The sequence below is a fragment of the Monodelphis domestica genome, chromosome 3, assembly GCF_027887165.1.
Source record: "Monodelphis domestica isolate mMonDom1 chromosome 3, mMonDom1.pri, whole genome shotgun sequence".
In the NCBI taxonomy this organism is placed as follows: domain Eukaryota; kingdom Metazoa; phylum Chordata; class Mammalia; order Didelphimorphia; family Didelphidae; genus Monodelphis; species Monodelphis domestica.
In genome coordinates, this window is record NC_077229.1 from 138530690 (window position 1) to 138556136 (window position 25447).

Here is a 25447-nt window from a genome sequence, read left to right on the forward strand (position 1 = left end):
ACCTGGATTCCTGCAGTGGGTCTGCCTGCCTCAAATCTCTGCCTATAGTCATCCACCTTACTTGACTCCAGGATCACCTCGAGGATCAAATAAAAAAAATCTTTTGTTTAGCGTTCAAAGTCCTACACAACATGTCTCTTCCCTCTATTCCACTTTGCTCCCTGCCACACACTACCAGTGACAGTGGCATTACTGGGCATTTCCAGTGGCTTCTCCCCATGCCTGGAGTATTCTCTCCTTACCTATACCTTCTAGCTTCCAGCTGTAATTCCACCTTCTACATCCCTCTTAATTCTGGTGCCTTGCTCTATAATTATTCTCTATTTATCCCACACATGGATTATTTATACACATTTGTTTGTTGTTTCTTCCATTAGGTGGGTGATGAGTCCTCAAGGCCATCTTTTGTCTTTCTCTGCATCTTCATGGTTAGCGTGGTGCCTGATACCCAGTCAAGAGTCAAAAATTCATTAAGCATTTACTCTGTGCCAGGCACTAGGTTAAGTGCTAGGGATACAAATATGAAAAGGATAGTCCCTGCCCTCAAGAAGCTTATGGTCTAATGGGGGAAAACTATATCCACAAAAGAGCTGAAAAGCAAGGGTTATGAGGGAACCTACCTGGCATGGGGGCATGGGAAAGAAACACAAAAGGAGTGTAGCCAGCTGGGAAATGAATAGGTCTGCAATAAATGCTGACTGACTGGGTGCAACAGTTTAGAAGTGTATTTTCATGAAATCCAAGATTTAAAATTTTTTGTTTGAGAAAGATCTTCAAGGAAAGAAGCTTGCTAATTCCTAAAATCCAGAAAATGAACTGTTTACAGAAAGATGCCTGAAAAACCTACACTACATCAAGAAGATTCAGAATGAACTTTGGGTGTTGTTGGTTGAACTGAAGGTTGATTGAACATTTATTTTGAATATATACTCTTATGCCAAAAGGGGACTTCCCCCTAATTGGCTTTTGTCAATGCGCCCAACAAAAACATTAGTTTTGCTGTCTCTCTCTTCTATTTCTCTAACTAACTATTGTAGTTTCCTCTTAGAAGGTGAAATTTTGTATGCACCTGTAGTTAGAAGATTTAGAGGTACAAGATGATTATGTTTAGTGATCAATTGGGGAGACTAGTCTCCCAATCATCATCAGGGGGGATTGTGAATTTTAGATTTACTCCACCCTGTCTAGTCTTTTGAATTCTAGCAACCAGGAATGTATACACCCCCACTTAAGGATTAAGTGTTGAAGAGGGTGGTCTGTGACCCACATGTGCTAGCAAGTGACAAATCCAAAACGACTGACTGACCCCCTGGGCTGTTCTAAGCCAAGTTTAAGCCACCATTGGTACATGTGAGACACAGGAAGTGATGTAAAGAACTGCCTTTATATTTCACGTCACTTCCTGTGAGAAGGGTTTTACAGACTTTGGCAGTGGGACTTGACTTGGTGGAGTGTGGGTCCTCAGCCTGCTTCCCTGAACGACCATGTGGTGAGTGATAAGGCTGACTCCCCTTTCCCTTGACCTTTCTGAAGGCACCAGACTCCAAGGAGGCCCCTTAGCTGAGGCCTCTAAACTCCCTCTGGCTCAGACCAGGCCAGAGCATATCTTCCCTTTCTCTTTCTCTCCTTCATTCTTAATTTCTTCCTTCTAGTATAAATAAACCACCATAAAATTCTATTCTGATTTGAGTATTTCGGGATTTAGAATTTAAATCCCTGGCGACCACTAAATAATATATTCAGTCTCAACCCTAAAATTTACTCTTAACAGAAGACAGTTATAAGTTGAGAGATCTGGAGGAGGCGGTCAGAAGGGTGAAGGCTGTGAGGAAAGGCCACAGGAATCTGGGATGGGGAACCCATAGGAAAGACTCAAAGGGCCGCCACCTGGGAGAGGGTCAGAGGGAAGAGCAATGGGGAGAAGCTACAAAGGGGCCCATTTTCCTTTGGGACATTCTTTAAGCAAAGGCTGTTGTCCTGGAGACCTGTGTGGGGCACAGACTCTTGTTAAGATCATCCTGAGATTCTCTGACTTCACTATGACATCTTTGCGCCTCACAGATCACACCTCTAGGCTCTCCCCCAACATCTCCCAGGGAGGCACTGCCAGGAGGGATGGGAACTGGAGCCGACCCTTTCTATGACCACAAAGTCAGCAGGTGGTCTGGACACAGTCAAGCTAATGGGAAAAGGTTTGTGAAATAAACAAGGCACATCGGCCGTCTCACGTGAAGTGCCATTTCAAAATTTAAATAATTTTAGGAAGACACATGATAATGTTAAACAAATCAAGTAGTTCTTACCTTTCCTATTTCCAACCCCTTCAATGCATTCAATGCCTCCATTTCTTTAGCTCTGTTCCTCTGAAGAAGCCTGGCTATCTCCTCATACTGTGCTTTGCGTTCTGCCTCATCAAATTTTCGTTTAAGTAAAACCTGGATTTGCCAGTCGGTATCAATGCATGCTTGTTCAGCATCTGCCAAAGATTCTTCAATCACCTAGAAGTAGGAATTACAGAAACACAGTCTAAATATTTAGAACTAAGCAAAATTCTTTAATATATGAGGAAGGCCACAGCCAAGTTAACCATGTTTTCAAAATATTTATGGATAACTTACTTCAGTATACAAAGAGAATATATGAGAAGTGCTTTGCAGAACTTAAAGCATTATAGACAAGTTATTATGTAGTGGTTTGAGGCTTACAAAGTTTAATATTCCTTATAACAACCCTAGATGGCAAATAAAAGCAATTAGCTATTTTACAGATCAGAAACTCAGGCTCAGAAAGATTAAATTATTTGTAATTAGTCACAAAGCTATGTCAGAAACATTATGAAGTTGTCATCAATATTATAATTTTGGAAAATACACACATATAAATAATATTTATGATGTCTGAATATGTAGTCATGCATCTATCAGAAAGACATCTATGAAAAATAAAAATTAATCCTACTTCATGAAAATGAAAGTCTATACTAACATTGCACAAAAGCACTGCTATAACCTACATCGGACTTTTTACTATGGGCAGGGGGCAAGGGAGGAGAGACTGTGGTAAAATGTCAGAAGACAATTGTCAAAAATTGTTTCTATGTGTAATTTTTTGAAAAAAGAAAACTTAATTTGAAAGAGTCTATTTTAATTATAGATATGGTTTAGATTATATAACATAGAGCCATCTGAAAGGCCTCAAAATTTCATTTTGATATAGTTAAAAATCAAATAAAAATGAGTTTCCAAATGAAAAGTTAAAAAAAATTAAATTCATTTAAAACATAAATGTTTTTTGTTAACTAAAATACTGAGAAGAGTTAGTTGGCTTTTATATTAGGTAATGAAGTGACATAATCAGTCTTTCCAAAGGGTATTTCTAAGCTTAGTTCTGAATATACCAGGTACAGCACAGAGACATAGAAGCATATTATTACTAGTAAGGGAACATTTTTTTTATCACACCATTTCCCTTTAAAATAGGGTTACCTAATTGATAGAGAGATCAGAGGAATGTTGAAGATACAGTTTACCTAGATCTCAGCAAAGACTCTAATCAAGGCTTTCCTATTAATCATGAGGAAAGATAGATGGGCTAGATGACAGTATACAGAGAGGGGTTCTAAACTGGCTGAATGGTTGCACTCAAAGAATAGTGAAGAGCAGCTGGGTGGGAGGGGAGGAAGTAGGTGACTCAGTGGATTGAGAGCTAAGTCTGGTGACTGGAAATTCTGAGTTCAAATCTGGCCTCAGACACTTCCCAGCTGTGTGACCCCAGGAAAGTCACTTAACCCCCACTGCCTAGCCCTTACTACTCTTTGGCCTTGGAATCAGTACATAGTATTGAATCTAAGATGAAAGGAAAGGGTTTAAAGAAAAAAAAATGGCTGCTCCAGGACCGTGCTGTTAAATATATTTATATTTTTTTTTATAAAAGTATAAAGGACACAGAGCTGATCCGTAGGTAAACAAAGCTAGAAGAGAAAAGGGGAGTCTGCATTCAAATAATCTTGATGGGCCAGAACATGGAGCCAAACAAGATAAAAACTTTACAGGAATAAATGTGCAGCTGGGGTTCTTGACTGACTTTTGTATCCTGGACCCTTTGGGCGGCCTGATAAACTTTATGGGCCCTTTCTCCCAATCATGTTCTTAAATGAATATGATGAAATACATACGTTGACAAAAGAAAACCATCTAAAAAACAGTTTACAAATCCCACGTGGAAAAATCCCCAATGCAGTTTTATATTTGGGTTAGAAAAAACAAGCAATAAAATCACAAGTGTAAGAAAAGAGAGACATGACTAGTGGGCAGACTGTCTAAAAAAGATCTGAAAGTTTTAGTTAACTGTGAGTGCATACATCAGTGTGTGATATGGCCACCAATGACAGCCAGCATTTATACAGCACTTTACTACTATTTCATTTGGCCCTCACAAACCCTGCAAGGTAGGTGTTTGTTATTATTATCACTCTCATTTTCTAATTGAGGAAACTGTAGGTTAAGTGACTTGCTCAGGGTCACACAGCTGGTAAGGCTCTGAGGTTATGTTTGAACTCATGTCTTTCTCACTCCAGGCCCTGAACTTGACCCATTTCACCACCTAGTGCTCTGAAAGAAGCCAAGAATGTGAAGATGATTTTAGGCTAATTTAGAAAGACACTTACTTCTAGGGAGGAGATGGTTAGACCAAACTCTTCCCTGCTCAGAACAGCTGTTAGGATATTGTGCAGTTCTGCGGACTATATTTTAGGAAGCAAAATAATAAACTATCGTGTCCAAAGAAGGGTGACCTGGGTAGGGGGAGGCCTGGAGTTCATGTCATATGAAGATCAGTTGAAGGACACGGGGGCATTTATTTATTTATTTATTTATTTACATGATTTGTTTTTATATTTATTTATTTTTAAATATTTCTCCATGGTTACATGATTCATGTTCTCTCCCTCCCTTCTTCCCTCTCCCCTCCCAGAGCTGACAAGCAATTCCACTGGGTTATACGTGTATATTATCACTTGATACGTATTTCCATATTATCCATATTTGTAACAGAGTGATCTTTTAAAACCAAACCCCCAAATCCTACACCCATATAAACAAGTGATCGATCTTATGATTTTCTCCTGCATTTGTTTCCACAGTTCTTTCTCTGGAGGTGGATAGCATTCTTATAAGTCCCTCACGATTGTACTGGATCACTGCTAGTGCAGAGCTGATTACATTTGATCATCCCATAATGTTTCAGTTACTGTGTACAATGTTCTTCTCATTTCAGTCTGCATCAGTTCATGGAGGTCTTTCTGGTTTTTATAGAAATTAAGCATTTCATCACTCCTTACAATACAATGGTATTCCATCACCAACATATACCACAATTTGTTCAGCCATTCCCCAATCAAAGAGCTTCCCCTCATTTTCCAATTTTTTTGCCACCACAGAAAGCAGAGCTATAAATATTTCTGTACAAGCTTTTTTTGTATCTCTTTGGGGTACAAACTTAGTAGCAGTATGGTTGGATCAAAGGGCATGAAATCTTTTAAAGCCTGTTGGGCACAGTTCCAAATTGCCTTCCAGAATGGATCTATTCACAGTTCCCAATTTTCCCACATCACCATTTATTATTTTCCTTTGCTGTCATATCGACCAATCTGCTTGGTGTGAGGCAGTACCTCAGAGTTGTTTTTATTTGCATTTTCTCTAATCAGGAGGGATTTAGAACACTTTTTCATGTGATTATTGATAAATTTGTTCTTCATTTGAAAAGTGCCTATTCATATCTCTTGACCATTTGTCAACTGGGGAATGGCTTGATTTCTTGTACATTTGACTTAGTTCCTTATAAATTTGAGAAATTAGACCTTTGTCAGAGAATTTTGGTAGAAAAATTTCCCCCCAGTTTGTTGCTTCCCTTCTAATCTTGGTTGCATTGGTTTTGTTTGTAAAAAAATTTTAAATTCAATTAATCAAAATGATTCATTTTGCATTTTGTAATTTTCTCTATCTCTTGCTTGGTTTCAAGATCGTTCTTTCCCATAGATCTCTCCCATAGATCTGACAAGTTTACTCTTCTACGTTCTCCTAATTTATTCATAATTTTTTTCTTTATATTTAAGTCATTTACCTGAAATGGGGGTTTTTAGCCAGAAGAGACTATTTTGGAAAGTAGGCACATGACAATGTCTTCAAGTGTCTGAAGAATAAAGGTATTATATGTGTTCTGTTCAGTTCAAAACAAGAGCAAAACAAGGGCAGTGGGAGGTTGCAAATAAACAAATCTAGGTTAATGTAAGGGAAAACTCCTTTATAACCAAAGCTGGCTAAAGTGGAAGGAGCTACCTTCAGCAGCAGGGAGTTCTCTGGCACTTGATGTCTTTAAGCAAAGGTTGGATGACCATTTGGGGAATATGTTGTAACAGGGACTTTGTTTGAGTACTGGCTGGTCAAGATGATCAACAAAGTTCCTTCTACTTTGAAATTCTATGGCTGTGATTCCTTGCTATCTTGCAATAGGAAAAGGTTCATCATCTGAGGGTGATCATCAATGAGGACGACGCAAAACATTCTGAATTCTCTCTTCTCAAGGGCTCTGAAGCCCAGCTGTCTTATTTGGCACCAGCTGCTCTGCCTGGTTTGGGCTTTGCTATCACTGCCATGCTTTTGCTCAGGAGTCCCTTGGGCACTCCCCACACTACCTCAGCTTCTGTTTGGTCCTACCCCACGGAACTGGAAGCTCCTTGAGGGAAGAGACTGTCCTCCTTTCTTGTCTCAGACAATCCCTAGCACTGAGCACCACACCTGGCATGGAGTAGTAATATATGTTTATTGTACTTTAATTAATGACAAATAATCCTGAGCAGAGCAGGAGGGAGCTCCTAGGAGGGGACAGGGACAGGGACAGGCACACCGAGGAGTCATGAGATACTGTGATGGAGAATTACAAGTTCTTCTGTAAGGGCTGGGGCCCATCATCTCGCTATCAGCATTTCCCTGCATATACTCCCCCTTGTGCCACTTTGCACCTCTTAGCTTAGACAAATCACCTCTGTGCTACCGTTTCCTGGAAAAGGCACAGCCACAAATCAGCCGGTGCCTGAGCAGAAGAAAAGTCCTTCCTGGGCCACCAAGATCTCTCCATGTGCTACCTCCTGCTATCCCAGCATGCAGCCCCTTCAGGCCAGGACTGTCTTACCTGTGTGCTGGTATGCCTAGGCACATGGCAAGCACCTAATAAATGATTAACCATCAACTTATTCAGTCTTAAAACTTTGGGGAAAATGATAAGAAGCCATCTTGCCTTCCGCCCTGTGACTTTGCCCAGACCATTCCCCAGGCCCTCCTTTCTCACCTCCGCCATGTAGGGTCCCTTGTTTCCTTGAAAACGTTGCTCAAGCCCCTCCTTCAGCATGAGGCCTTCCTAACCCCAAATCACACTGTCACTCTCCATGCTGCATGTGGGGCCACAGGCTATTTCTGCTTCCTTTTTATGTCTGTATCCCAGGCCCCAACCCCTAATGAGGTGTAATGAACTGCTCTTACCTTGTGAGTCCTCAGGCTCTGACACTCATCCATCTCTACGGCTTTCTGGAACCTGCGCTCTTCGATTTCACTCTTTCTTCTGTAGTTATCAAGATCTTCTTTGATTTCTTGGGAAGTGAGTTCCTTATTTTTAGCAAGTCGCTGCAAAAAGTTTGGACAGTCAGTCTTTTTTTTAATATAACATTTGGAAATAAGTCCATACTCATGACTTTTATTGTTCTGATATGTCATCAGTATACCCCGTAGGATAAAAATGGGACCCAAGCTATGAGGAAGCGCTTCTCCTTCAGCAGATCTTTGGGCTGGGTGATGTGGGCAGTCCTTCCCATCTGTGCTGTCACATTCCACCCTCGCTTTCTCATCTCATGTAATTCTTGCTTGCATGCTCCCAGGGATTTCCTACAGAGGTTCTACCCAACATGCCTTCTTACAGGACTTTTTACATTTTGAAGCACTGGAGCACCCCAAAGGTTGCCCCGTGAAATAGCTACCTAACTATCTCAAGTTATCAAATCAGAGAAAAAACATGTGGTTGCTATCAACTCAGTGGTGCCAAATTCAAATAGATTGTGTCTATTTGTACTAAAATAAAATTCATATTGATTTACAGAATCTCAAAATAATGTAATCTATGTTGTATTATGTATTTAAATTTTTTTTTTTATTAAACATCTCAATTACATTTTAATCTGGTTCAGATGGTCCTCTGCCCTGAGGAGTTTTGTCACTTCTTGAGAGCATGTCATTGCTAGAAAAATGCTCCTATGTACCTTTCCATTGCCCATTGGGTCACCCACAACTTCAATCACTTTGGAGTCTGTGGTATTCCAAGCTTTGCAATTATAATGCATTACTGGGAGAATATTTGTGTTAAGAAGATGAATTTTATGTGCCAGGGAGTAGTGCCTAGGAATATAGGAAGGCTGGAATATAGCAGTCAATCTGTCAACAAGTATTTATTAAATTTTTTCTATATTCCAGGCACTCAATGATGCTCGCTAATTGACCAGGATTGTGGAAAACTCCACACAATTTCCCCAACTACAATGCTCTGATGGATGCAGGGATGTCCTCTCCCTTTGTCTTTCTTGCCTGTGGCTCTGCCTGGACCCAGTGAGCCTCTGGAGGCATCCAGGGCTGCACGTGGTTCTCTCTGGTGCCTGACACATCCGGCACCTCCTCAGGCTCTTCAAGAACTTAGCATCTTCTGGTCTTATCTCAAGAATAATACCATTAGGGGCAGCTGGGTGACACAGTGGCTAGAGAGCCTGGAGACAGGAGGTCCTGGATTCAAACCTGGCCTCAGACATGTTCTAGCTGTGTGACCCTGGGCAAGTAAGCTAAGCCCCACTGCTTAGCCCTTGCTGCATTTCTGCCTTAGAACCAACACATTGTAGTAATACTAAGATGTAAGGTAAGAGTTAAAAAAAAAAAAGAATAACTCATCTATCTTTATTCAGTTCTTCTAACAATTATGCCCTTGTAAGCCATGGGACAAAGCTTTTACACTTGGCATACCCATGTTTAAATGAGCATCTACAGAAGAATAAAAATTTTGTGATAGCTTTTTGGCCCTTTATCCCTTTTCCATTACTTTATCAATTGTGGAAGTAGGAAGGGGTCACACAGAACCAAAGGCTAGTTTTTATTTTTCTTCCTTTCCTGGGTCTCTATCAGCAAAAAATTCATTAAGGGGGTAGCTGGGTAGTTCAGTGGATTGAGAGCCAGGCCTAGAGACAAGAGGTCCTGGGTTGAAATCTGGTCTCAAACACTTCCTAGCTGTGTGATCCTGGGCAAGTCACTTAACCCCCATTTCCTAGCCCTTACCACTCTTCTGCCTTGGAGCCAATACACAGTATTGACTTCAAGATGGAAGGCAAGGGTTTTATTAAAAAAAAAAAAATCATTAACTCATTGTCAATATACTGGCAATAAGATTGTGTACTTAGCTAGATTGGTCCTCAGAAAGAAGATGACAGTCTGTCAGAAATGTGCTTTTTAAAGTAAAAGTTGTTTTCTTTTTTAAAGGAAAAATTCAGGTAAGGGTTTAGATCTATGAAAATAAAGAATACAACAGACTTTATAAAAGCCTGCAACTTAACTCTTGTCAGAGGGGAGATGGACCCAAGCTACAGATGGAGATATAAATTTTTGGACATGGAAAATATTTGCTTGATTAAACTTATTTGTTGCATGGATTGTGTTAATTCTTTACTATTTGGGGAAGGAGGGCAGGATTAATTAGTATTGATGATGATAATGTCAGAAAGAAAAGAAGAACATAAATAAGAAGGTCACTGAAACTTTAAAAATGGACAGAGAGTCAGCTAAGTTACTCAGCAGATGTAGAGCCAAATCTGGAGATGGAAGGTCCTGGGTTCAAATATGACCTCAGATACTTCCTAGCTGTGTAACCCTGGGCAAGACACTTAATCCCGATTCTCTACCCCATACCACTCTTTTGTCTGTCTTGGAACAGATACTTAGTATCGATTCTAAGACAGAAGGTAAGGGTTTAAAAAAAAATTGATGGAAGAGAACAAAGGAGAATTCAAAGGGGAACATATACAAGTTGGGACAGCTATACACAAGTAACATGATAAATTAATATTATACTTAAAAAGGATAAAACAAGCTATACCTGTTGGGAATTCATGGTTTCGCATACAATACTCCTTTCTTATTCTACTCTATATGTGAAAATGTTCCCTTTTTCTAGTGTTTATTAAATTTATGATAAAACAATTTAAATGAAAATATAACAAGAACAAAAATAAATCCAATCGTATTAGTCAGATTAACTCTGCTTTCTTTTCAGTAATGAGAGTGGTTTTATTGTATTAACAGTTAATAAATAGGTTAGTTTGTCTGCTTTATTTGCATAATATTCATGTGTTAAACTCTAAAAAAATGGGTCCTCTCAATAATCATACTATTAAATTTTCTTATAACATACTTGTCTAGCATAGATAACAAAAAAGTAAATTTTAATCTGGCTTCCATTACCACGAATTCCAAATCAATGGACTAAAAATATGAGCAGCTACACAATTCACTCTTAAGCCTCAACATGAATTAAAAAATCTAATTCATATTCAGTGTGGAATTAAAATGCTGCAAAAAAATTATACAACCAATGATGAACTGATCTAGACTAATATAATATTTTTCAAAGCAGATTTTTATTATGTTTGGAAATTAATTTATACCTGTTCTAAGAGTCTTCTTTGGGTTTCGATTTCCAACCTTTGTAACCCTACTTCTCTGGCTGTAGTCACAATTTCTTCATCTCTCAAAGATATCTACAGCAGAACAACACACAATGTTAAATAACAAATTTGCAAAATCCTTTCATCTTAGGGCTAAGTATTTTTGAATAATTTGATAAACAGATGATGAAAGTGGGTGCAATGATAGTAAATAGGTGCTGGAATGAAACATTAAAAATGTTACTCCTAGATTTCATTGTGAATACTAATCTTTCATTTAAAGTTGTCCCTTAAATGAAAGGAGAAAACACTATTACCATATGTTCATTTCTTAAGCTCATGAGAACAGATGGTAATTCTTAGCATTTTGTAACTATCATCAGGAGTTGAGCAAGTGGAACAATCTAAATTCCCAGTTGCTATAACCTAAATTGTCTAATCTTACTGATTAAATGCAATATTTAGTTAATGGTCTTATCTATAGAAACTTTTTTTCTCCAGTAATATTTTATGGTATTTTTTCCCCAGTTACATGTGGAGACAGTTTCAAACATTTGTTTTCTGACATTTTGTAATCCAAATACTTTCCCTCCCTTCTTCCCCTCCCCTTTTCTAGAGAGAGCAAGCAAATATGATATAGGTTATACATGTGGTACCATGCAATACACATTTCCATATTTATTATGTTGTGAAAGACATCCCCTATACAAGAAAAAACTCATCAAGGAAATAAAGTGACAAATGGTTTGTTTCAATATGCACTTAGACTCCATCAGTTCCTTTTATGAAGGAGGACAGCATTTTTTGTTGTAAGTCTCTTGGAGTTGCACAGGATTTTTGCAATGCTGATAACAGTTGAGTTATTCACAGTTGATCATCACACATGATTATTTTTACTGTGTACAACATTCTCCTGGTTCTGCTTGCATTACTTTATATCAGCCCATATACGTTTTTCTGAAATCATCTTGTTCCTCATTTCTTAGGGTACAATGGGATTTCATTACAACCATATATCACAGCTTATTCAATCATTCCCCAACTGATGGACATCCCCTCAGTTTCCAATTCCTTGCCACTACAAAAAGAGCTTCTAGAAATATTGTGTCCAAGTAGGTTCTTTCCCTCTTTATTTGATCCCTTTGGGACACAGACCTAGAAGTGGTATAGCTGGGTCAAAGCATCTGCATAATTTTATGGCCCTTTGAGCACAGTTCCAAATTGCTCTCCTGCCCAAGTTTACAGCTCCACCAACAGTGTTTTAGTGTTTATAAAAACTTTAAAAACTAACCTTTCCTAATGTTTGGCAACAAAGAACCCCAAGTTTGAATTTCTTCTACCCATTCATGATCATTTCGCCAGTTTTTACGTCTATCAAATTAACGTAAGGGTATCAGCACTGTTTGTGTTACTATATATGTCATTTATCTCCCACACAGAGTGTCCCAGAAGTCTTATTATAGTTTTAAGCTTAACACCAGAAGTAGAAATGTTACAAATTGATCAACAACATTTGAAAGCATAATTATTTCATTTTCTTTTACACTTTTTGTTTTGTGAATTCTGAATAATAAACGTCTAATTTTAACAGGACAGGGCACCCTGTCGTTATGCAGTGTGTGTAGAGCAGCTTCTGGATGACATTCTGTGAGACCAAGAGGTCAACAGAGGAGCACCCTTCTGGGTCCCTTTGGCCACACCTCCTTTACCTTGTGGGGTCATGTCAAAACTGTAGCACACCTACCAGAACCTTGTTCTTGGAATGATCTCAAGGCTAAGATAACCCACGTTATTTTTTTCAGTCACTGAGCTGCAGCTAATAAGTTTTTACAAAGTCTGAAAACAGAGTAGAAGGATGTGTAGCAAAAGATGGTGCTTATGTTGAATTTTAATAAGAAACATATTAATGTTTTAAACTTTTTAATAATTATTCTTTCAGACTTTTGTGGTAGGTTTGATTGAAGCTAAAAAACTGCACTAAGACTTTTGGGACACTCTCTATCGGTCCATCGGTTGGTCAGGCTACAAGCAGAGTAAGCGCCTACTGCATGCCAGGCACTGTGCTGAGCAGAGATGGTACCAGAGACAAAGGATGCTCCTTGCCGTCAGGGATTCACAGTGGAACAAGGGGACAACACGCTGTTGCCTAGGAGGTTTGGGGAAATGAGGAAGTTGTAGAAAGCACAGTTTCCGCTGAGACGAGAAGGGTGTGAGGGCAGAGCAGGGCCCAGGGCAGCCACAGAAAGCAAAGCACCGGGGAGGATGGGCTGAGAAAGACTGGAGAGGCCGGGAGAGCCGGCTGAGGTCCCTGAAGGGGAAACGCATGGAGTTCAGTGCCACAAATGCTGGAAGATGGGCCGAAGGGGGAGGCCTGAGGCAGGGGAACCCCCGGGAGCCGGGTTCCTCAGTCATGGGGTAAGGAAGGAGATGAGGGTCTCTCTAGGGGGCAGGAATGGGGCAAGAGAAAGAGGGGGAGTGCAAGAGATGCCATAAAGGGGAAATCCACCATCCTGGGATGCAGCTGGGGATGACAACCAGGTGGTGAGGCCGAGTGACTGGGAACTCAGTGGTTCCTCAACAGTAATAGGAAAGTTAGGAAATAGGAAGGACTTGGGAAGGATAACAAGTTCTGTTAAGATGTCCATAAGACAGGGGGCAGTGAGGCAGTGGATAGAAAGCCAGGCCTGGAGACAGGAGCTCCTGGGCTCAAATCTGGCCTCAAACACATCCTAACTGTGTGCATCTGGGCAAGTCAAAGCCCAATTGCCTTGCCCTTGCCATTCTTCTGTCTTAGAAATGATACTAAGAAGGTACGGGTTAAAAAAAAGATGTCTATAAGACATGCAGTTTGAGATATCCGAGAGAACTGAAATGGGAGATAGGAGGTGGAGTGAATTAGGTCACATACTAGCTTCCTGAAATTAGATCAAGAATTAAGTTCCTATAAGGAATTGTTTCTCATATTAGCACATTGGAGAGGAAGGAAAGGACATTCCACGCAGTACCTTTAGAATTGCCTTATGCCCTTAATATCTCTCAAAGTCCTAATGGCTTGGCCTTGAGGACACAGTACAAGATACAACTTTTCTATATGGCTTATGCAGGATGGCAGTATATATTCTAGTTAGAAGGCTACTTGGATATTTGTTAGCTTGTACATAACACATTTCCCCCAAAATAGGAAATGATAATATTTTTAGAAATGAAAAGAAACAAACCAATCTCTAGGAACAACTCATCTGTGAATGAGAAAAATCACCTAAATTTTCAGTCTTCAGGTTATTAACACTAGAGAGGATACATAATATTCCATACTTCAAAGAAATGGGAAATAAAAATAGTTACAAAACTCCTTATAAGAGAATTTGAATTTGAATAAAATAATCAATCTAAAATTTTACTGTGTATATTAAAATAAATTATATCCAAGTGAACTGAATATTGAAATAGAATTTATTTTCCCTTAGAAATGCCAAAAGGAAAAAATTCAAAGGAGACCCTGATGAAATGAGTGAGAAAATAAAACTTACTGTATGGCTATATAATGTATCATACCATAGCAGACAAGCACACGTTCCATGTATAATTTAAAAAAGGAATTATTGTCTTGCTACAACTATCTTGACAGAATGTGTCAGTCATCTGATTCACATAACAATTTCGCAGGAAAAAATACTTAAATAAAAATAACGAACCTTTCTTTCAATTTCATCATCAAGTCTTCTCAGTTCCATTTCACGTTGGTTTTGTTGATTCTGCAGAAAACGCTTTCTCGAAGCACTAAGGAGCTGTATTTCTTTTAATTTCAGATCTCTTTTCACTGCAACTAGTCTTTAAACCCAAAATGCAACAAGAACAAATAAAACCTTTCCTGATATAGCTGTAAATTGAAAAATATTAAGTTTTGCAACAACAGCTGGCCTTTACCTATTCTCATCTACTTTCTTTTTAATGGGTTCCTTTGTCCCACAGCTGTGTTTACAATATAGAAATGAAAGCTTCACAATGCAAAAAAAACAAGCCTGAATTCACCATGTCTAGAAAAATTGCCCATGTGCCATTGGCCACCTCTTTCATACTCTGTTAAATCTATTACCCTAATTGCTTTAAACAAATAAGAACCTATTTCTAACTTTTGTTCCAAAGAAGAATGTGACATTTTGTGCCAGGCTAGCTTCAACAGCATTGGATTTTGTTTTTAGTATTTAAAAAGAAGCCAATAGCTCAACTCAATGTCTATTATTTTTAAAATTCATATTGGAAATAAATTTCTTAAGCCACCACAGAATGGGAATCAAAGCATACTTCACAACTCCAATTGGCCCACTCTTGATGATTTTAATTAACAGATATTTTGAATTACAAATTTGTGTGTACAAAGAGGCAGTTTACTAGAATAAGGCCTTTTTCAAAAGACAAGTTCTGAATAGCATAATGGAAGGGATTACATAGTCAAGAAAAAAATTTTAAGACACATATGGGCTATTATAAAACAAAGCTAACAAGATGGTTTTACACAGAATTTGAATGAAATAAACCAGCAAAAGCTGGCTTACCCAGAATTCTATTAAGCAAAACTTTTGTAATTTGTCAATAAAGCCACAGATGTTCATGATGATGGATGGCTCTGTGGCCACACAGAAATGCAATGCCTTTCAAATAATCAAAGAAAAATTAATTTATATACAGAGTAGTTCTAGTATAAAGTGGGCTTTATTACCTCCTACTTATTTGACACTTGATCAAACTCTGAATGATGTAACTGTATATGGAAATTAAATATATAACCAGAATTCTCCTCAACTAGATGATGTTGAATTTCTTTTTTTAATTGAAAATTTTTATTTAATTAATTTAGAATATTTTTCCATGGTTGTTACATGATTCATGGTCTTTCCCTCCCCTCCTTCCATCCCCCTCCCATAGCCAACCTGTAATTCCACTGGGTTTTACATGTATCACTGATCAAGACCTATTTCCATATTATTGATAATTGTACCAGGGTGATTGTTTAGAGTCTATGATGTTGAATTTCTAAAGTTCAAGAGTAAAAAAGTAAATAACCAAACTTTTCTTTAAACGAGAAGAAGCAGTGACCTATTATGTACCTATCTCTTTGTTCCAGAAGCTTCTTCTCTTCTTCCAGAAGAATATCCCTCCTCTTTTCCTCAGCCTCACGCAGCAGCTCCTGTTTCTGGTACCAAACTTCATCTTCATCTTTCTGTCGCTGTATTTCAGCTTCCATTTCATGGATTGCCTGCCTGAGTTAAAACAATTCCATATGCTATTTTGAAAAGTGAAATAAAAAGATCAAGATCAATCAAAAGTCCCTCTGCTTTGAAAAAATTTTATAATGAATGTAAAAATTTAGTATTTTACCATGAGAAACTTGATTTGATTGAGCACTACGGTTCCACTCAGAACAAAATAAAAATTTAAAAACATTTCAGAAAAAAACTTTCTCAAAGCATTAAGGAGTGGTGTTTAAAAAAAATATTTCAGATCTTTTTAAATTCAAAGTGCAACAAGAACAAGTAAAACCTTTTCTGATATAAGATATACACGGAAAAAATACTAAGATTTGTATAACAACAGATGACCATCAGGTTTCTAATAAAGGATTTAAGAGTTTTTAAAAATCCATTTCTAAATATGTCTTCACGAGTAACCCTTGTTAACAGTTATAACATTAAATTTACAAAAGGCAAGTGGGCATGATTTTCCTTATCACAATAAACACGATAATGTGTAAAAAAAGTTTTACAAATCTTAAAAGGACTATCAAAATATTTTCTATTATTGTTGTTGTTGTTCTTGTCAATATTTCATGATTACCTCTCTTTTAAGTACTCCAGTTCATCATTCCTTATTTTTTCTAGTTCATGTGTCTGATAGTCCACGATGAATTTGGGATACTTATTAAAGACTGGGTATTGGCTTTTTGTCAGTGGGACAAAGTCATCAAGCATACTCTTCGGATGAATATCAGCTGGGGTGCAAAGCATGAGGCGATAGGCTTCTCGAATTACAATAGCTATATCCAGGTTATTACGATGATGGAAAAAATACTGTAAGGAAAATTTCCTTTTAAATTCTCTGGTATGTAGTTATAGAGTACAATATACATTATTGTTTTAAAAAAATTAAGTTTATTTTCAACAGGGTATTTTTCTAGGAAACACAATGCTTTTCTTACTACATATGGATCCCCAAATAAGATTTTACCTCTTATTTCTAAAAGGCAAGCAATAGATTGTGGGACCAAAACACCCTGCCCCCAATCCCTATCAAAACGAACAGGCCCCACCCCCAGAAACCAAGGTTCCACACCCTCTTAGGACCATCCAATGAGGTTGGTCAAGGTAGCTCACCTGAACCAATAGAGGCAATCCAGGTTACCTCATCCTGACAATAGGCCTATAAGTGGTTAGAGCCATCTCCATTCAGGTAGAGACTCTGCAGTCATCTTTACTGGTGCTGATCTCCCCATCACCCAGCCCCACCACTCTCCTCCACTCCAGGGAACTCTGCAGCCACCTTGACTGGCACCGGGGCTGTTTGCCTCTTCCCTCCATTCCCCCACCTCACTCTCCCATACCACCAAATTCACGCCTCATTAGTCTCTCCCCGGACCCCCATTAGTCAGGACTGACAGCAAGGCCATTCATAATCAAAAACATGAGCTCGAGGAAAATAGTTTAATAGTTAAAATGAAGAGATTTCTTGTATTTATAAAGAATAAATGATTCAATAGCAATGATAACCTTTTCTGCTGACATAAGAGCACCTGTTACCTTTCAGACATATTTACTTAGTTCCTTAAAGGTCTTGGCATTCTTTCCATGCTTTGCTAGTCTTTTTGTCAGCAGACAACTGTCTGCTTTAATGTCATAAGTGTGACTGACATATGTGCCCAGAATAGATGATCATATTTTGTCAAGGAAACTCAGTCTAACCAAAAGTTTCTTCAACTTTAGATAAGACATTTCTTCATGCAAAGTGAAATACGCAGAACCAGGAGAACAATAAATACAAGAGAAGAAAAATGAACAATTCTGAAACACTGAAAAACCCTGATCAATGCAATGATCACCCATAATTCTACTCATATTTTCCACCTCCTGTCAGAGAGGTGATAAATGTGAATGAGATACACTTTTTTTTGGAAGTGGCCAATGTGGAATCTGTTCTCTTTGACTATATTTATTACACATGAGTGTGTGTGTGTGTGTTGAGGGGAAGTAGGAAAGAAAATAAATGCTTATTGCATTAAAAAATGAAAAAAAGACTAAAAACTAAAAAACAGACATTACTTGAGACTATTTCTTTGATATGCCTTAAAACAAGGCATTATATAATGATTATTTTGCTCAGTTGGGTTAAAAAATTAAATGTTATATGCTATATCTGTCAAAGTGATAGGGTGAGTTTCTATGAAGATAAATAGTACAAGCAATATTCAGTTGTAAAAAAGTGAAAACTACAAATGCAATTCTATTGTGACCATTTTTGGAAACAATGACGTACAGAGAGAGCTTCCATTTACAAAGTTCAGATTTGTACCTCAAAGTCATCTTTAAGACTACAGTTGAGTAGAGGTGCCTTGCAGCAGAGGTTGTAGGCCACCACAATCATGAGGAGGAACGAAGGGTGGTTGGAAAAGACATTGTCAAATACTCGAAGCCATTCTTCTCGTGTGAGAACCTCTGAGAACACCGTTTCTAGAAGGGGCCATGCATATAACTAAAAGAAACAAGAATATGCTCAATAGTTTGATAGGAACCCTCCCAAACCACGACCATACTGGCAGTGCTCTTCACGGAATTATACCGCACACACTGTTATCCAAAGAAGTCTGCCATTTTTACTCTTTATTGCTTTACAGGTCTTGGAAACATGAGGTTTTTTACATTTGAGGCGACTGGGATGGAAAACAAGGTAGGTATTCTGCGCCCCCGGTGTACGGCACAGAGTGTCTGACTGCCACACGAGGCAGTGCCTCTTACCTGGGCGGTCACTCCACAGTTCATGTAATGTTGCAACAGCTGCTTGTCGTGATGGCCCAGAAGATTTTCGATTACACTGAGGATGTTGATAGGTGGATTAGGAAAATATTCAAACCAATGTTGACACCAATTAACTAGGAAGGAAGAAACAGACACTAATTACTCTCCTGTCACAACCTGCAGTCACTGGGATTAGGAGAGCTGGGCCCAGAGGCAGGAAAGTCTGGGCCCAACCCTCCCTATGTCCCAGTGAAACCTCAGAGCTTTCACAGAGTAGGCTAGTTGACTAGCTGCATCTAGTTGACTCAGGTGCATCCATTTACAGGGTTATCAATCATGTGTAAAGAGAACAGAAGACAGTCTTCCCACATTTAGAACAACAGATTAAAAAGCTTTTCATTCTTCAGAAATTTTGCAAATTCATTGAGCCCCTAAAGGGCAATGAATAAAAAGGAGCAAAAAGTATGACACAACAGCACTCATAACCCTAGGCAAAAAACACAAATCTCCAAAATTCTTTCTTTGCTAATTAAAAATGGAGGGGAGCAGCCACTGGCTCAGTGGATTGAGAGGCAGACTGAGATCCTGGGTTCAAATGTGACTTCAGACACTTCCTAGCTGTGTGACCCTGGGCAAGTCACTTCACCCCCACTGCCTAGCTCTTATTGCTTTTCTGCCTTGGAACCAATACAAAGGATTGATTCTAAGATGGAAGGGAAGGCTTTTTTAAGAAAATGAAGGAGAAATTATTATAAAATTTAGCTAGAAGTTATAGCTACCATGCCCTCTGCTGCCACTGCTGCTCCCACTGAGGTCCCACTGTAAAGCTTCCCCATGATAGGGAGGTGGGCTTGGCTCCTGAAAACCCAAGTCAATAGATCAGATCCCATCTTGATGGAAAGGCTCTGGGTATGGACATAAATGACTTTCAAAAGACCAGTTTAACAAAGTTCCCAGAAGCTTCTTGGCTGGAGGGAGATGCATTTTTTGGACATGGCCACTGCTAAGGACCATGGGATGGAATGACTGGTAAAACAGTACCAGTGGAAAGAAAACCCACACTAAGAAAATATAATAATAAAATGAAAATGAAAAATAAAAGGGTTCTGAGGTACTGAATTAAGAAGCAGGCAATAATCATAGAATCTCAAAGCTGGAAGGTACCTAAGAATTTGTCTAGTCCAACTTACACCTCAAGCACAAATCCCCCCATTTATAAAATTCCTAGTAAGTGGTTATTTAGCCCCTAATTCAAGACTTTGTGTGATGAGGAACTTTACCAGGTAAAGAAGATGAAATCTAAGTGTATGGAGAGTTTTCCAAATATCAAGCTTAAATCTGGCTCTCTGTAATTTCCACCGACTAGTCCTACTACTGGTCTCTGAAATCAAATATGGTCAATCAAATTCCTTCTCCAAAGTCTATCAAAGCAATAGTCATTCAACAAACATTTATTAAGATGTAAGGCAGGGGGCAGCTGGGTAGCTCAATGGATTGAGAGCCAGGCCTAGAGATGGGAGGTCCTAGGTTCAAATCTGGCCTCAGACACTTCCCAGCTGTGCAACCCTGGGCAAGTCACTTAATCCCCATTGCCTAGCCCTTACCGCTCTTCTGCCTTGGAGCCAATACATAGTATTGACTCCAAGATGGAAGGTAAGGGTTAAAAAAAAATGTAAGGCACTGTGCTAAATAACAGGATTCAAAGACAAAAAAGAAAAAAGATATTTCCTGCCCTCAGGGGGCTTACATTCTAATGGAGGTATAGCATGTCCATAAATAGTCATCTGTATAAGACACAGAAGAAATCCAAAATAATCCTAGAGGAGAAAATACCAGCAACTGGGGAGTCCCAAAAAGGAATCTGACTGCAAGTGGCACTGAATGGGACTCAGGGCAGCCAGGAATTCCAAGAGGCAGAGGCGAGAAGAGAGTTCACTGAAGGCACGGGCACAGGAGACAGAGTGTCCACATGGCAAGAGGGGTGAATGCGGAGATGATGAATGTATTAAGAAGACAAGAGAAAAGAACATGTGGGGAAGACCTGCAGGTGCCCAACACAGGAGCTGATCTTAGAGGTAATAAGGCAGTTGCTGAGGAGGGAGGGAAGGAGGCCCTCAGGGAGGCTATACTGGAGGAGAAAAACCAGAGAGCAGTGTTAGGATAGGATTTTGGATAAGGGAAACACAAGAGGAAAAAACATAAAAATCTACTTTATTGTTTTGGAAGGGAAAGGAATAAGGTCTTAGGAACTTACTTATGTTTATTCTTATTTAAAAAACCAACTAACTATGCTAACTGGGTTACTAAACTAAAACTTAACTAAGTTCCCAAATCTTATTCAGCAGGGATCCAAAAAAAGATAGAGCCAGCATCTGTTGTTGTTAGATGTCCAAGCAAGTCCTCATGTCCAAGTGAGACTGAATGCTGCCAGCAGCTAGATACAGGAACCCTTCCTCAGTTCAACACAGGGAAAATTCTCTTCAGATCCCTCTTCAGACCTTCCTCTTGACTTCCTCAGGAGACCAGAAGAAAAGTCCTTTGGGGCAAGATGGAGTCTTCCCAGATCCTCCCGCTCAGGCTCCCATGTGACCCTTGGTCACTGTCAATCATACCTAGGTTTGCACTTTTCAGTTCTTGCACAGTTTTGCAAATTGCAAACCTTTCCATCCTTTATCACAATAGGCAGGAGGTGCCAACAGTCCTGGAGACTATGGCAGAGGCTATACAAGTGAGAAGGAGGAGACAGAAACGCAGGATTGGGGAGAAAGAGACAGATGTTGGGGAGAAGTTAGAGTGGGAGGTGAGAGACAGGAGGCTGGGAAGCTGGGAAGAAGGGAGGGCACATGGGCGAGTCTAGCACATAGATACTCCTGGGCATCTGGTGGTGGTGTGGATCTAGAGCTCTGAACCTCTGAAGCTGGTGAGATGGTCATTGACCCCTTCGGAGGCCATGATGGTGATTCAGAAAATGTCATTCAATCTGACAATGAAGAGAGCCTCACAAACTTTTGAGACGGTAGTTTACATTGGATAATGAAAAATAAAGGCCAATTATAGAGGGTTTAGAAGAGAATGGAGGAGAAGTGATAGGGTAGACAGATTTATCAAGAAATTGAGCCGGGAAGCCAGCTGAGAGAACTGGATCTGGTGAGTGGTTTTAAGGAAGAGGGAAAGACTGAAGAGACACACAGAGGAAGAAACAGACAGAGAGACAGGAAAATGTGAATTTTTAGATTTATTCCACCCTGCTTAGTCTTTAGAATTCTAGCAACCAGGAATGTATACACCCCCACTTAAGGATTAAGTGTGGGGGAGGAAGGTCTATGACCCCCATGTGTTAACAAGTGACAAATCAGAAACAACTGACTGATCCCCTGAGCTGTCCAAAGCCAAATTTAAGCCACCATTGGTACATGTGAGACACAGGGAGTGATGTAAAGAACTGCCTTTATATTTTGCATCACTTCCTGTGAGAGGGACCTTTTGCGAGCTTGGTGGTGGAACTTGGCTTGGAGGAGCTGCGGTGTGAGACCTTTGCTTCCCTTGGACTGTCATATGGTGAGTACAAGGCTTAATCCCCTTTTCCCTGGCTTTCTAAAGGCACCAGCCACCAAGGAGACCCCTGATCTTGGAGGAGGCCTCGTGGCTGGAAGCCAAACTAGATTTAATCTTCTAGGAAGGCCCCATGACTGAGGCCTCTGAATTGCCCCTGGCTCAGATCCTGCTGGAGCAGATCTTCCCTTCCCCCTCTCCCTCATTCTTAATTTCTTCCTTCTATTGTAAATAAACCACTATAAAATTCCATTTTGACTTAAGTATCTCATTGGAGTTTAGAATTTAGATCCCTGGTGACCACTAAAAAAATATATTCAGTCTTAACCCCAAAATTTTGCCCTTAACAAAAGGAAGGTCAGGCTTACTGTGGTGAGATTTGGTAACACACAGCGATGGACTCTGCCAGCATGTCTCCATGACTTCCTCCAGCTCTAGGCAGCGGGTGAGAACAATTCATAGCTCACCATTCAAGAGGAGAAGAGAGTACAGAGCTGACCAGTCAATGGAGTCACAGTAAAGTCAGAAAACAGGTTTAGGGATAATACAGTATAGGGAAAGGGAGAAGGATAAAAAATGTTGTACATTAACTACCACACCTCCTTCCCTGAACTCAACTTAAGCATCTTCTTCTATGGCCTAAATATCTCCAATGTGTCAAATAATTGTCACATGGGCCAGCCTTGAATGTCTGCACCATCCTGCCTCCCCCTGACCTTTACCCCATTGTCAGTGTCCTAATAGCTGGTGTTCAGAATTGAGTACAATAATTCAAGATGGCAGTTTAAGATTTTAAATGAAAATAGCAAACTCAGAAAGCTGCCTATTTATTTACAACCTTTAGAACTGTTCTATTACTAATGATTAATGCAAAGCACCAATCTTGTCTTCAATTAGACTTTTTTTTCCTATTAATATACAGGGTGGTTCATTTAAAATAGTTCTGATTTAAAGTTGTACTAAATGGGCCTGGTATAAGTAGGTCAATCTGTCAACAAGCCTACTGAATTCTATGGACGGTCTAGGAAAGAAGGGAAAAGAAAATAAAAGGACACACTTTGGGCAAGATCTCATAACTACATGTTGTAAGGATGATATTAGAAAATAACTGGGGGCAGCTGGGTAGCACAGTGAATTGAGAACCAGTCCTAGAGATGGGAGGTCCTAGGTTCAAATCTGGCTTCAGCCACTTCCCAGCTGTGTGACCCTGGGCAAGTCACTTGACCCCCATTGCCTAGCCCTTACCACTCTTCTGCCTTGGAGCCAATACATAGTATTGACTCCAAGATGGAAGGTAAGGGTTTAAAAAAAAAAAGAAAATAACTATTGTTTTATTAGCTTAGAGATAAGAAGTAAAGTGGCTGCTTGAGAAAAGAACTGGAGTTTGAAGCAGAGCTGAGAGAGCATGTTAATTTCAACTGCTGACAGTTATAACCATTTTTCTGCGTCAATTACTCTCTGGCAGTTGGAAGTTGCTCTCTGGCAGTTAGCAGAGACACCCTCTCAGAGACTCTCTCTCAGGGCTGGAGGAGGTAACATCTTTGTCTCCCTCTCTGTCTGAGGGAAAGATCTGAAGGAACTCAGTATTTTCCTTTCCCAACTTGGGAAACACTATTGAATATCTATTGCGGTTTTAATAAATTGGTTTATATCTGAGAAGACCAAAGAAAAACCTGGTCTTTGGTTTGGACTAACTTGATTCTTGTTGAGACTCAACCAGCTAGCCTTTGCTATTTTATAATTTGAAGGCGAAGTTAAGATTTATAAGGATAATAGCGGTAGTTTTTATTTAGATAGTATAAATTTGGGTTAGTCAGATTAGGGAGGATTAGTGTAGCCTGTGAAACACCTGAGAAGCAGTTCCTTACAGAACTAGGGAGTTTATTTGGGTGGATTTAGAATCCCTTAGAATCAGAAATCCTTTTTTTTTAATTCTTATATATATTTCAATAAACATTTTATTTTTATAACTTACCATTTATTTTTACAATGTCTACATATGTAGGCATGTATTTTATGGCCTTATTAGTTCCCATTTTTTAATGAGAAAAAAGGGTTTTGGTGGTGCTTTGGATTTTTATGTCAGTAGTAGATAAATAAGTTTGCTAAGACAAAGAGATACTGAAGGCCTAGAGACAGGAAGTCTTAAGATCAAATCTGGCCTCAGACACTTTCAAGTTGTGTGATCCTGGACAAGTCACTTAATCCCCATTGCCTAGCCCTTACCACTCTTCTGCCTTAGAACCAATATTCTAAGATAGAAGATAAAGACTTAACCTCTGCTCCTCTACCCTCCACGTTAACTTTGAAAGAAAAATCTACCTAAATTAGAGCTCTTAACCCTTTTTGTGTATATCTTGGCAGTCAGTTTGGTGAAATCTCTGTAAACTTTCTCAGAAACTTGTTTTTAAATGCATAAAACACAAAGGATTACAAAGAAAACCAATTAGATTGAAATAGTTATCTAAATATCAAAAAACAAGTTCACAGCCCCAAATGAAGCACCCTTAACTAAACAGATGTGGTTTAATTAAAGTAGAACCTAATTTCACCCATTTCCTATGGTTTCAGGTAAGCTACATCTTGTGATGTGACTCAGAAAGTCTGGGTCAGGAGTCCCTTCTCTGTCTTTACTGGAACATTTTTATTCTGCTCTGATTGTTAATGTAGCAGTAATCAGAGCTCAACAGAGGGAAGATGTCTAGGTAGTAGGGTTGACAGGAGGACCAACAAATGGAAGACTATGTAAGGCACAGCACCACCACCCATCATCTCAGAGACAAATGGATTTTTCTTCCTGGAAGTGATATGGACTGGGAGGAGAATTAAGAGGATGTCATTAAGCCAACCACCTATTCCATGGTGGCTCCCCTGCCTTTGAGTGTGACTACAAAGTAATGAGAGTAAACCAAGATCAGCCTGGGGAAGGGGGGATAGATTTGGACATTCAAATGAGTATTGTCCTTCAAAGCTGTCATTCCTGAGACTATCTATCCTGGGGATACGAACCATTCAAAAGATGGTGGCAACTCTTTAGGAACTTCTTTTGGTGTCAGTTTACAAGCTACACATGAAACAATCCATCTTACTATGTGATAGTCACCCCTCCTCTGGTCCCAAAGGACCATGACATAACTTATTCGTC

At 39.3% G+C, this 25447-nt stretch overlaps 1 protein-coding gene and 1 long non-coding RNA gene across 5 annotated transcripts in view; one reads left to right on the top strand and one right to left on the bottom strand.

Moving 5' to 3' along the window:
- The window catches only part of TBC1D31 (TBC1 domain family member 31), an 83082-nt gene that overhangs the window by 13029 nt on the left and 44606 nt on the right, over nt 1-25447 (bottom strand). For all 4 annotated transcript variants that reach the window (XM_056823141.1, XM_056823140.1, XM_007488263.3 and 1 more), the window contains 8 exons: nt 18751-18884; nt 18308-18487; nt 16580-16812; nt 15853-16005; nt 14440-14575; nt 10745-10837; nt 7536-7676; nt 2304-2498 (listed from right to left, as the gene is read on the bottom strand). In XM_056823141.1, the coding sequence (XP_056679119.1) occupies nt 2304-2498; nt 7536-7676; nt 10745-10837; nt 14440-14575; nt 15853-16005; nt 16580-16812; nt 18308-18487; nt 18751-18884 (1265 nt within the window). The remainder of the gene's footprint in view (nt 1-2303; nt 2499-7535; nt 7677-10744; nt 10838-14439; nt 14576-15852; nt 16006-16579; nt 16813-18307; nt 18488-18750; nt 18885-25447) is intronic.
- On the top strand, nt 1245-16006 carry LOC107651892 (uncharacterized). Its single transcript, XR_001629160.2, has 3 exons — nt 1245-1489; nt 2062-2192; nt 15870-16006. It is a non-coding gene; the product is annotated as an uncharacterized LOC107651892 (long non-coding RNA).